Genomic DNA, 13,137 nt, shown 5'->3' with positions numbered 1-13,137 from the left:
TCAAAATATCAAAATCCTATTACTAAAAATTGTACTCTGTCAAAAGGCAGCAGCTCGAGGCTCAAGAAAACAATGGATGGCCCAGTAAGACTCGTACGCTCGTAAGGATGAATAACGGCAACGATGATAATTCCGAGGATAGTAGTCATTGCGTAAGACCATGTAGTCAGTGTGAACGGTCCCTTAAGTGCCGGGTACCGTGGTGCCGTTTATTGATTACAGCGCGACGGTGCCATATTTCCGTTGCTCTAGTCACCAACGCCTCTCAGTCGAGTACGTTCAGCGTTGGCCATTTGAACGTTTTAAAACAACGACATTGCCGAAGTGCAATATAACCTGGCTGTGTCAGTATACAAAATTCCACGAGGAACTCGAGTACCATACGCGTTTGTCGTCCGCGTGTTCGTAACACACCACTCCACCCTGTCCTACAACAGTTAATTTCTGCAAATATATCACTGCATTTCGTCGTCTGTCTCCCGAGTTGCTATAATTACTTTGGGTAATGAGCCATTGTTTATCAATAAATACAGCGCCATACAGTTGTTTGCGGTATGAACGTAAATTCAAACGCAATGAAGTCGATTCCCGGAGAATTAACTAGTTGTCATTCACCACGGCCGACGACTTGTTGCTCTCGAACAAGATAAAGGAGGGACGTTTTCCGTTTCGAAAATGCTTGCAAGTGCGCTCAGTGACGGCGCAATGGTTGGACTCACGGCGGGCTATATCATACACCATGTGCTCTCTTCTCTTTTATATAAATGAATGATTGTTTTCATCTAAACTGATTATATTAGTTTAGACATTTGGGGAAAAAGTTATCTACTTGAAGAAAGCAACACTTGTATGTATAATCATCGCTTTTAATAGAAAACGCTACGATTGCCACATCGCGCATCGATACTCGTTACTGATGAAATTGGGGTAAATGATAAGATACGGATTTTATCGAAACCCTGTTGTTATATATACTGTTTTATTACAATAAATCTTAAGTCTCTTTTTTTCGTGTAGTTTTTCAATATATTTATTTTTTTTAACAAGGAATATATGACTATTGGGTTATTTAACTATACGATTTTGAGAATTCCTATGCTCCGTAGGAGTAATAATGTAAATTAGTATCTGAAAAAAAAGTGTGGAAATCATTCAAATATTTCAGTGTTCATTTCAAATATTTCACATATTATATGTGTAACCATGTTTTTGCCACTCTCATTGATCCGTGAAAATGCGACAGAACGGTTTACAAGATAAAATATAATGAAAAAAAAAGAGACAACTTCCGGTGGAAAAAATATTGAATTGCTTTAAAAAGTGACTAAACATGATAATTTTAATTTGTTGTGTATATCGCGCTATTCCCGGCGTGATAAATATCAACGTATTATATGAAAATTTGTCGAAAATTATTATACAATAAAAAAAGTATATTAATAAAAAATCCTGATGAATTCACAATTACTTTTTTTTCCATAGATTTTTGACGGAGATGTCACGACGTCCAGAGAGAATATCAAGTAGCAGCGGACATTCGGAAACAGAGGAACCTAATCCTAGAGAATTAACGGTAAAGATAGAGGAAACCATGGAAGAAGATTCAAACGTTGCCGAGGTATATATTACAACAGCACTAAATCTTCATACACTCTGTAACATGCTAAATTCGAATTTCCAGGTTGTTCTGTCGAATAAAGGAGGTCCCAAAGTTATTCATAAAGGTTACATGTATACTCTTCATAAAAAACAACCCCATAACATAAGGTGGAGATGCGTCGGTAGAACGTTGCACTGTCGAGGAAGTTTGATAACTACAATTGATTGCAAGAAGCCACGTGTACGTATGGATCACAATCATACACCAGATTTCGCAGCTGCACATTTGGCCAGAAAACGATACATCGCTCTGGGTCAGCCTCGGATTCTTCCAGGTTAGCTGTAAAAGGCAGCGGATGTTATGTAAATAATAATAACGATACTATAACGTGATCTCCGAAGGATCATAACGTTTACTTTTTCTATACTTACAGAAGAGGAACAAGTTGATGGTATGGGATCGAGGTTATCGCCAAGCGCAAATGACGGGAACTTCGGTGGTATGCTAGAATGGCAAGACCAATCACGATTGCCGGAACAAGGGCGACACAGTCAGTCAAGTGATGAAAAAAGTAAGTACATGCAAAGTACATTTATAAACGTTTACCCAGCTAGCACTGCTGTTTGTATCATAAATAAAACAATTACAAAAGAGAATCCAACATGTAATATAACATGAAGCTAACGTGTGAAACATAATGTATTAGATATTATAAAGTTAATTCTATATCGATGCATGCTGTCAATGTTATAAAACAGCATCGTACTTATGACATTTAGTTTTTCTTTTTTAAATCAGCACAATGTATGTAACATTTATCAACAACATTTTTTTTTTGTCTGGATACACGTGTTATACCATACATGTATAAAATCTTGTTACTCATGTGTTATATGTGATTGTGCCGGAAGTATTAGCTGGGTAGCGATATAAAAATATAGTATTTTGGGGCCAATGACTAAAGGCCACTCATTCATGGCCGAAATAACGTTCTCGTTCTTAAAACTGTAACGAATAAATGTTGATTGTAAAATTTCATATTTTAAGTATGAACATGATCATCTGCACGGCTAAGATCAATAATTATGAAATTGAACGGAAATAAGGATAAATTAGAGGAGGGAATGTAACTTTTTAAAAATTTAATGTAGAGTTTGCTACAAACTTATTCATGATTTGTTATTGATGTTTTAAAAATGATTTATATATTTTTCAAGGACGCAACATAGCAAATGCTTGTTAGACGGAAATAAACTTTATTCTCTCCGTTAAACAACGTATGCGCGCAGACTTTTCCCAAGGAATTTTCGGACCTTTCATACTTTTTTTGTTTCTAGTTCCTTTAATTTAAAACACACGTGCTGTGCTGTATACGTTGTTCAGTGGGAAGAGTAAAGTTTATTCGCGTCTAAGAAGCATTTACTATTTTGCGTTCTTTAAGAATGTTTGCACAGTAACATCGCATTTTATTAACTGTACGCAGACCTTTGAAAGGCACTGTACATATGAAAAAAGGTAAGTCTTACTAACAATAAGACAATGTCTATAATAAATTATACTAAAGGATAAAAAAGGTGGGAAATTATTTTAACGAGTTGTACGTAAGTTATTATCATTTTTATTCATTGTTTTTTTAAAAATATGTTGATATACCTACTACGTAAAACAACGCGGAACGTCAGAAATGCATTTAACACATTTTTTTACCAAGGCGAAAAGAAAATCATAAGCTTGAAATTATTACGAGCATTTAATTCGTTTATTATTATTTTGAACTCTACGGTGGTACCACATTTCACACATGCTACACTCAATATATATTTACGTCATGCACACGATAAATCATACGGAAATGGTTTTAGACATTATACAATATTTTCTATTATGCGTCGCAATTTTTATACAAATTTAATTGGATGCTCTTATTCGCACACTACGAAGCAAATGAACATACTTTTTTTATCGTAAAAATAAAGTTTCAACAAATTTTCATCTCCGTCAAAGAATTCACTATGAAATTTGAAGTCAAGCAAACAATTACCCCTGCATGAAAAATATTCTCGTAATACTTTATTAATTAAATAATCCCACGTCATGCCTCAGCAGCGTCATTCATTAATTAAGATTTAATTTGAATAAATAAAAAAAATCAACACCTAAATCTTTCACAACAATATTAACAATACCGTCAGTCTCTAAAAATTACATGGAAAAATGACCGATCGTCAGTTTTGAATCGAGCATGCAAGAAATTTATACCTTGAAATATTATCTCCTGTAAGAACCCTATTTTGGTCCATCGGCATCCCAGCCGGCTGACACGAGCTCAACCAAATCCCGAAAAGCGTAAGTGGCGCCACGAGAAGGGAATCTGTTTATCCATTGAATTCGAACCGCGTCGCCAACATGGTTCGTCGTATATGAACCATATGAGTTTGTACGTTACCATGCAGGTATGTAGATTGTCCACAGAGAACGGTACGTCTTTCGTCAGGACAATGGCATAATAATCCAGTTGTGCAGGTAGAGATAGGCTAATATGAGTGATGTAGGTTATATTTCTGCGTGAGAAAGGAAGGGACGCCTGACAACCGGCATCTATTCGAAACAGCCAAGAAATACGGAACGGTCGAAGTAAGTTAAGGGATCGTTGTCGGTCGTGCATTGTAGGTACATACATGCACGGTTATCTATAGCACTGTGATACGTAACGCATAGAGTAGACGATATAAGGATATAACTCGTGTGCTGTCTGTAGAGAAAGAAATCCAAAGAGAGAGGGAAGTGAGTCGTAATAACGGAAAGTGATTGTAGTCAAAGAGAGGGAGACGCGTGAGAGTAAGAAAGAACGAGTGAGTGAATAAGAGTGACAGAAAGAGGGAGAACGTCATTGATGGGTTAGGCAAGGTTAGGTTAGGTTGGACTTACGAACAGGGTGAGAGAAGTCTCGTGGCGGCGTGGACGGCATTTCGACAGCAGTCTCGTCTCTCGTGCAACACGTTAATCGATGAATTCGCAGGGTGAGCCGATGTAATCAGGTCGGTTAGTATGGCACACATATGATACGGATAATGCGTTGACGACCGGCGCCGTCGCACATGCGCGTCCCGACGCCCCTCGGCCACCGATTTCGATTTTAGTCATTCCCGGGTTCAGGTTGGGGGAATCGTTGCCTGTGAACCTCGGAAGCACAGTGCAAAGCACATCGGCCATCTTCTAAGCTCACGTTCCTACGGGCGAAACGATTCTTCGCATTGGCTCTCGGTAGAACCGACCAATCCGATTCGACGATCGTGAAGACGTTACCGTCGAGTCTACGCGGAATCTCGCCGGCTTTTGGGTGTTGCTTAGAACGTGGATACAAGCTCGGTTCGTTTCATCTACATATATGTATACGCATTGTTCGACACTGATAGAGACTATATTCTGTGCAACGAGTGCTCGCTCGGTTAAGCCCAACGGAAAGAGTCGAGAATCGCGGCGTGCGTCGTACACGGTATCAGGAGCACAGTTAACCGGATCGTAGTTATTATTGGCGACCTGCATTTTTTTTGTTGCTACTGTTATTTGTTGTTGTTATTGTTGTTGCTGATGCTCTAGCTGTTCCTTCATGCAAGCACGACGTAATCCGCTGTAAGACACGCTGACTGAATCTTCCCTTCCTTCTTCTTCTTCTTCTACTACTAGATTAGTTATGACTACTAGTAGCAGTAATAATACAGTGATAACTATAAAAACAGCGGTGATAAGTGCTAACGAGCTTTCGTGCTCGATTCGTTGCAGCAGTTCGCGAAGTGGCCGTCCGGTACCGCGTGTATCCGTATATGATACATGTGCATTTACGTGCTCTCTTATAAACGTATTATCAGTGGTGTGAGACAAGATTATCATTGCTTTTTATAGCGCGTCTTGCGCGGATGGAATACCGCTTTAAATGGCTGCATGCTAATAGTAATAGTCGAAATTTTTTGAGCGGAGTGTATACCGCGGTACGCGCAATCGCCCTCGCCATGTTTGTTTTTATTAATTCAAGATGTCGAGCACGGGAATATGGTATCATCAATGTTCTCTGATCACTGTTTCGTGAATTACCATAGCCCTCTTCAGTCCCTTTTACGTCACCATGTTACTATTTGTATCTTATCTTCCTTGCTTCTATTGATATTTCTTATCGTTCACTTTTGCATGTGCTTCATCTTGTTTTAGGCAAACTTTATTGTTTTTAGTAAACAAAATATATTACTTCGTTCTTTAATTTGTATTTATTCTTTATTTACTCTTTTTATGGTTTTCAGTTAACTTTCTTCCTACTTTCGTCAACCGCTTCTTCATTTTGTATCAGCTTTTTTGCGTTATCTAGTCATTCTCAACAGAGCGTTATGGCTTCGACCAAAGGCGGAAGAGTTCATCTTGTTTTATTTCTTTTTTTTAACATTTTTACACGTGGCCTATTTTTTATTTCTGAATCGCCGCTCAGTCATTTCTTCTTTCGATTCTCGCGAATAGGTGTGCGCGATTATGTACTTGAATCTATTATAATTGATTTACTGATCGATCCTTATACTATATTACCTTTCATATATTTCTTTCAATATTGGAACGTATATTCCTGTTATTCAATGATCTAAGTGCATAATAAATATCCAATGACAACCTATAGAGATCGTAGGAGCGTTTTTTTTTTCGATTATCCCTTTTATCTCATTTTCCTTTAATACAATTTAATTAATTTAATCTTTCTTTTCACTTTATCATATGTTTGACACATCTCGCTTGAATTGACAATATACACAATCGGCGAATTCTAAAGAGACTAGACTATAGGCTAGACTAAAAATTTTAATTAGTAATTAAATCTAAAGTCGATAAGTATTGCTGAAATTCATATATACGGTATATTAATTTTTGTCAATAATTACATCGGAGTGCCGAAAGAAATTACGGCTTGTATATCGTTGTTGATCCAACAAACATTTTTAATTTACTTGGAGTCATATCAATTACTTTCGCTACTAATTCAATTTGAGTAGCTGTATCGTTATTTTTGTTCGCATTTAATACCGTAGTCGCCATTTTGGAAGGGAGTATCGTAGGTTAAAGAGGAACTCTCCTTCACGAGACTACGACGCTCTTTATCGATCCAGTAAACTCAAATTATTCGAAAACATGTTCGTATTCGTGGCGTACGAAAGTTAATGCGCGTTATCGTTGATCTGCAATCGGGTTAGTCTAACGGTTGCATCGATTTACGAGAATCTACAAGAAATTATGCCGTAATAAAATTCATAAAATTTATTATCTTTATCGCTCAGTTTTTGCCTAGTGTCAAAACCGCGAGAGGAACACGTTGGGGATTCGTAATTCTGATGTCCACGTAACATTCTAACAGAGGAGCCACTCGGTACTAATTGATTGAATTTCACGTTAAATAAAGGCTCGTTCATATCTCATTAACGAATTAAGAGCAGTAAAAAATCAATAATGTATCTTTCCCAAAATCAATGCTCCCTTTAATGCTTGATATTATATGAATTTTGAGACGGTATTTTTATTTTTTTAATGCACCCTCATTGCATGACAATATCTTCAGATACTGACGTTTCGATTATTTTAATGTCCCACTGGACAAATGACTGCCGATTGTTTCTCCCTGTCGAGACAAATTGGAATTGCTAATGAATTTTCTGTCTATCTACTTACGGCAAAAGCTTACTTCATTTTTACTGCGTATTGTGCTATTGATGTCAGAGTCTAAAAATTCTGCATGAACTCTTCGCTATTGATCGCCACGCACTATTGAATACTAGGCTTTTTTTTTTATCACACGAAAGTGAAGAAATTAATGTAAATGCGATTTGTGGAAAGAAAATTCATAGCATAACGTTGTATTGATTATTTCTTAGAAAGGGGTGATTCAGTTATTCACAGCGTACTAGGAACGTCGATTGTTACTCACTTTTCTATTTCTGAATATTCATAAAAATCCACATGAGGTGTGAAGCTTTGAACGTACATTTATTAGCATATACATCTCGGTACGAAAGCGTGCGAGTACTCGTTGCATAATAAGTAGAAAAAGAATTCCTCGTGAGAATGTCATGTAGAAATCGGGAGGATATAAAAATTCTCCGGATTTCCTTATAAACGCCGTAAGGTGAGAATTGATCGTTTTTCGTGTAGAAACTTCAAGGGAGAAGAATCCAAAGAAAAGAAGACTTGGAATAATTTGAAAAGAAAAAAAAATTGAAGGATAAAATATTAAGAGACCGTTGGAGCTGATCGCATTAAACTGAATCCGCGCGTATAGATACCGCGATAGGATTTCGCGTGAAATTTTAAAAGAAAGGCTGGAAAGCATAATGAAGCAAGAGCCTGAAGACGAGGAGGACTGCTTCCTGGAGGAGGGAATGCCGCCCTCATCCCCAGGGCATTCGGGAAGAGTTAGATCGCATTCGCGGAGCTTACGAGCAATGGCGAATCCCAGTGCCGTATGGGCCCACTTTGACTTATGCACAAATGACCCATTAAGGGCCCAATGTCGCATTTGTGGTGCCGTCGTTGTCAGGGGTGGTGCCAACCCTCGTCAGTGTGGTACTACCAATTTGCATCGTCATTTAAGGGTTCATCATGGTGGAAGACTCATCGGCCGACGGTACCATGGTAATAGTCAAACATATATAGTGACAATTTAATAAGGCATGCGTTTCCTTCTCCTCCTTCATCCTTTCCAATACCAATGTCCTTCCTGACTGTTATCATTCGTACTTTCGCGATGACACATCCCTTTATTACTTTACCCTTACTTTTCTGGGCTTGGCTGATCGGCTGAGCGTATAGAGTAAACGTTCGATATAATACTCCTTGCATACGTTCAAAATTCTACAGTGTATAGATTGACGTAAGATAAGGTGAGTTTTTGGTAATAGCGCTGAACTAGCTAGCGCTGATAGTATCGCATAGTGGTGGATATATTCCTGATAGTGAATAAAATATATATGATAGCGCTGAATAATTTTTTTTATCTATCAATATGATGCATTATGGGTAACATTAATTTTTTGAACACCAAACAAATATCTTAGCGTGCTTTACGTGCACTTGCATTTTAAGCGAGAACCTTAGAATTTGCATGCCTGATATTTCTGTATGTTATACTCGCGAGAATGCCACGTTAAAAGGTACAAATTGAAAAAGGCAAGACGATATCGCAATGATGATTATGGGACGCGCAGCACGGATTCAATATTCCCTTGAATTCTCACGACGACGTCGTTACGGCGCAAGTTTTTGAACTCGGGATTCGCGACACTTTTTATTGATTAGTTACTCTGCTGTGACGTGCACCTCTTACAGAGAAGCTGTTCGCTACTGTCTTCGAGATATATAGGACAATGCCGTGGGTAATGAAATTACGCACGAATAACGGTTATTTATTGGAAAGGACATTTTTATCAAAATCATTTTTAATTTCAAAGGTTTCGACTTTTATTTACGTATCGGACTGTTACTTATTAGGAAATATACTGTAAGTTAGGAGCATGCCAGTTTTTATTATCGATACTTATTATCTTTACAAAGTTTTTATTAAATCACGGTAGTAAAATCTACATAGAATTAGCGTAACTTTATATGACAATGGAACATGCCGTTATTACGCCCCTTACAGACGTTTAAGCCGGAGCCCTCGGGTTCGGGAGAAAGTTTGAATATGTAATTATACTCGAGTCCCGCACAAAGTTTACGTATTTATATTTTCCTTGTGGAAATGTACTATCGGTTTCATTTCGTTTGTCGAGGCTGAAAAGTATTTACTAAGCCATCCACCCTTTCGCTGTCGCTGTTAGATCGTCGCTCCTAGGACATATGGTTGACACTGAAAATATGAGAAAGTACAGTTTTAACATTTTTCAAATTCATACGTCTCTCAAATTATTTTATAAGATCAATATGAGAAAGCATATCGTTACTAGTTCAATGATAGTATATTCGGAGGGACCGTTCAGATTAAGGTTGTTTTCAATGAATTTTTACCTTTTTTTGAATCTCCTGACTTCAATTTCTTTCAAAGTAAAACATCGGATTTATACATTGCATACTAGTACTAGTGTATATCGTGATTCAGTCAAGCATAGGTAAGTCTTCCTCCGAAAGACATACTCGCCATTGTACTACGGACAGTATGTATACCTACAGTGCAGTATAGTATAGCCACGTGCGCATGTACAGTACGTGATCGGAGATTCATATACCTAAAAAGAAAAAATATATATACATATATAGCACTGTTTCCCCATTTATGAATATAAATATATTTTAAAAGAAATTAATAATCAAAAGCCCTGCTTTATTTAAAATTAACTTAGCGAATATATTTTGTGATCATTAAATGGGTTTTAATGGGCTCGTAACGCGCGATCGATATGTAACCAATAATCCGATTTCGATTTAGAATGTTTATCGAAAAGCGTCTACAAAGACCTTCTCACTGAATTAGGCAGACGAGGAAATGGAAGCTCACGAAGTTAATACCCATGACGTTTTTAAGAATCGTATGCGTGTCATCGCAGTGTGGATTTTCGCTAGAGTTCTATCGTGGCTAAATTTATTCTCTGGAATACAGCCAGAGTGTGCGGCTCTACGCTTCTCGAGACAAAGTGGCGGAATGCAACGTAAAGATATATGTAAAAATTGTACAGGGTATATACGCGCGGAACTTAGAGACTTATAGGCAATTTTTTTGTAGCTAACACCTGGCCAATTGGGATTGGATTTTATTTTTGGAATTGGATCAATTTTTAAGTGTTGATGTCGATCTTCTCCGACATGCGTGTGCAATTTTAATGGGTAGAAGGATTGGTTTCAATCTGACAGGACGTTGTTGGTTTCATTTCCTTGACTGACTAGTGATTATAATTCAACATATATTATTTAAAATTTTTAAAGAAATTTTACTGGGACATATTTACTGTAGATTTATTTAAGGAAAAGTCTATATTATTTATAGATCATGCGAATGAGATCAGTAATAAACTATATAATTTTAAATTCGTCATAAAATATGTAGTTAATACAAAAATTGGTACTTCGATTGACACTCGTGAGATTAAGACTCTCAATAGATACGTTTATCAATATTTAAAAATAATTTATGGATCTGAATATTACTTTAATTGTGAAAAAAACTGATTTTCCTGTTTACAGTACTTCCAACTGCGATACAGGCTGCACAAAGTGGTAAAGCCATAAGGATCGCCACTCAATCTCTAGTCCGTTCCCAGATGCGAAATATCGCTCCGGCTCCTATACCTCAGCAACAACAGCAGCAACAGCAGCAGCAGCAGCAACGACAACCAAAGACACTCGTACTGAAGACTATACCTCTTAAAGTGAAACAAGTGGCACCGACCACAATCAAGATGCCACCGCGTCAAGCACCTCAAGGACTACCTCAAAACATAGTACCACAGCAGGCCACTGAGGTATATATGAATTTTTTTTATATTAGAAAACAAATATTTCTATCATTTTCACTTCATGGACAAGCACTAATGATACATGCACGGATTATATACATATAACATTTTCTTTTTCTTATTTAATAAGGTACTACGATAATGGTCGTTATAGAAAATATTTTCTTCTCAGGTCTGCTTAAGGTGGAACAGTTACCACAGCAACATGCAGAATAGTTTCCCGTCATTGCTTGACTCTGAGCAATTTGTCGACGTGACTCTGGCTTGCGAAGGACGCTCTTTAAAGTGTCACAAAATGATTCTCTCCTCCTGCAGCGATTACCTAGCTGAACTACTACGTGAGAATCCTTGTCAGCATCCCATAATATTAATGAAGGACTTGAAGTTCTGGGAAGTCGAGGCATTGGTCAAGTTTATGTATCGTGGAGAAGTCAATGTCGCTCACGACAAGTTACCACAATTGCTGAACGCGGCTGAAGCCTTACAAGTCAAAGGATTGGCAGGACCAAATCCTTCGTCCCAGGTAAGACTTATTTCATAAGAATCTTTCCTCGGTTTCATACTGATTATATTTTGGTATATTTTTATTGAATACATACAGGTGTATTCTACTTTGTTTGAAGGAGCAGGAATTCAAAGCTAATCAATTTATGTTTTTGTTTCAACAGAATCCTAAACCACCAATGCTCATACCACAACCAAAGCCTCAATCATCTCATTCTGCCATCCCACGAGTTTTGAATGAAACCAAAGAAACAAGACCGTCGACTTCCGGTATGTCGATGCCAACTAGTCCCAAACGTGCGCATAAACGATACACCACGGAGTCTTCGGAACCCAGACCGTTTACGAAGATAAAGTTGCAACGGCCAATCACACCGAGTTCACCCAGTACCACCGTGAAGCTTGAACCCCTAGATATACCCTTGAGTCCCACAGAGATATTTCCAGAAAATAATGAGGACAGTTCGACCCCCTCAAACTTCGATAATATAGCGAGTCTCCACGAAGAGGATGATCCGGGTGGTGAAGATGTCAGTAGCGGTGACAGGGACATGAATTTCTGTGAACTACCAGGACCACCAGATTTGAATGACAACGAGGATCACATGGAATTTGTACCTACAGACTTTTTAGAACAGGAACAAGATATCGTGGAAGAACCGGAACCTGATTGTAGTAAAGATAGCAGGGACGAGTTGAAAGGTTCAAGTCATATTGATATTGACGATGATGATAAGGATGTCGAAGAACATGAACATTTCTCAAAAAACGACAAAACATTGTAATAGAGAATTCTTGGCTTTTCGACAAGAGCCCCGTCAGATTGGTAAGGATGAAACAATTAGTGTAATGTTATTTTCAGCGTTTTATTTGTCTTCAAGTATCCAGAACGTTAATCCAAAGATCACAGGAAAATTGTGAATTTTTATTTTGATATTATATAAGTGATATATCGGGCTATTACAGAAAGCGAAAAGATTTAGCGATGATGATATTTGTACATCATAAATGTGTTTTTTTTAAGTTTAAAGGCTATTGATCTGATCTAAAACGTTTTTCCAATTCATCGAATCGAACTAAATCCACCTAACGTATAAATCATACCAATTTCATTATATGATTTTCGAAATATTCTTTTCTAAACGATTGTCAAGATATGAAATTAAACATACAAAATTTACTTGCAAAAACTTTTTACATAATCGTTATAATTCTATTTATGTCAATGCACATAAGCCTTACTGCATTTATGGCGATGTATGATTTTTCCGGTGTAATCAACAAGAGCGAAAAGTATTTTCTAAACAAATCAAAATAATTTATTTGAGTACTGCGTTAAATTAATAGTCTTTCTAAGTGAGTTGTGAAAATGTGCGAAAAAAGATATGTGGATGAGTATGTGTGTGTGTGAGATAGAGAGAGAGAGAGAGAGAGAGAGAGAGAGAGAGAGAGAGAGAGAGAGAGAGTGACAGATAAAGAGCTACTAATGACTTTAATCTTATTGTCTGTAAAGAAAAGCTTACTGTAAATTTAGAAAGATGTTATTTTAATCGTTTCAGT

At 37.3% G+C, this 13,137-nt stretch overlaps 1 protein-coding gene and 2 long non-coding RNA genes across 13 annotated transcripts; 1 reads left to right on the top strand and 2 right to left on the bottom strand.

Moving 5' to 3' along the window:
• Positions 1–13,136, top strand: LOC107271168 (protein tramtrack, beta isoform). 10 transcript variants are annotated; one of them, XM_015746851.2, is made up of 7 exons: positions 5–502; positions 1,483–1,618; positions 1,682–1,934; positions 2,034–2,171; positions 10,802–11,079; positions 11,246–11,596; positions 11,742–13,136. In XM_015746851.2, the coding sequence occupies exons 2-7, from the start codon at positions 1,496–1,498 to the stop codon at positions 12,360–12,362; spliced, it is 1,764 nt and encodes a 587-aa protein (XP_015602337.1). In that variant the 5' UTR covers positions 5–502; positions 1,483–1,495; the 3' UTR covers positions 12,363–13,136. The 10 variants fall into 10 exon arrangements, with proteins under 10 accessions (XP_015602321.1, XP_015602337.1, XP_015602328.1 ...); XM_015746835.2 differs by having other exon boundaries at positions 1–502; positions 1,483–1,934; XM_015746842.2 differs by lacking the exon at positions 5–502 and adding an exon at positions 537–847 and having other exon boundaries at positions 1,483–1,934.
• LOC112494934 lies at positions 1,799–4,649 on the bottom strand. 2 transcript variants are annotated; one of them, XR_003060957.1, is made up of 4 exons: positions 4,279–4,333; positions 3,860–4,198; positions 2,032–2,104; positions 1,799–1,939 (listed from the first exon to the last, which is right to left on the bottom strand). It is a non-coding gene; the product is annotated as an uncharacterized LOC112494934 (long non-coding RNA). The 2 variants fall into 2 exon arrangements; XR_003060958.1 differs by lacking the exons at positions 3,860–4,198; positions 4,279–4,333 and adding an exon at positions 4,529–4,649 and having other exon boundaries at positions 1,804–1,939.
• On the bottom strand, positions 9,165–9,808 carry LOC112494935. Its single transcript, XR_003060959.1, has 2 exons — positions 9,632–9,808; positions 9,165–9,473 (listed from the first exon to the last, which is right to left on the bottom strand). It is a non-coding gene; the product is annotated as an uncharacterized LOC112494935 (long non-coding RNA).
• Position 13,137: the final 1 nt, after the last annotated feature.

This window comes from Cephus cinctus, unplaced genomic scaffold (genome assembly GCF_000341935.2).
Source record: "Cephus cinctus unplaced genomic scaffold, Ccin1 Ccin1_scaffold0080, whole genome shotgun sequence".
Lineage (NCBI taxonomy): Eukaryota > Metazoa > Arthropoda > Insecta > Hymenoptera > Cephidae > Cephus > Cephus cinctus.
Note: the sequence above shows the minus strand (reverse complement) of the source record. Positions and strands in the feature narration are given on the sequence as shown.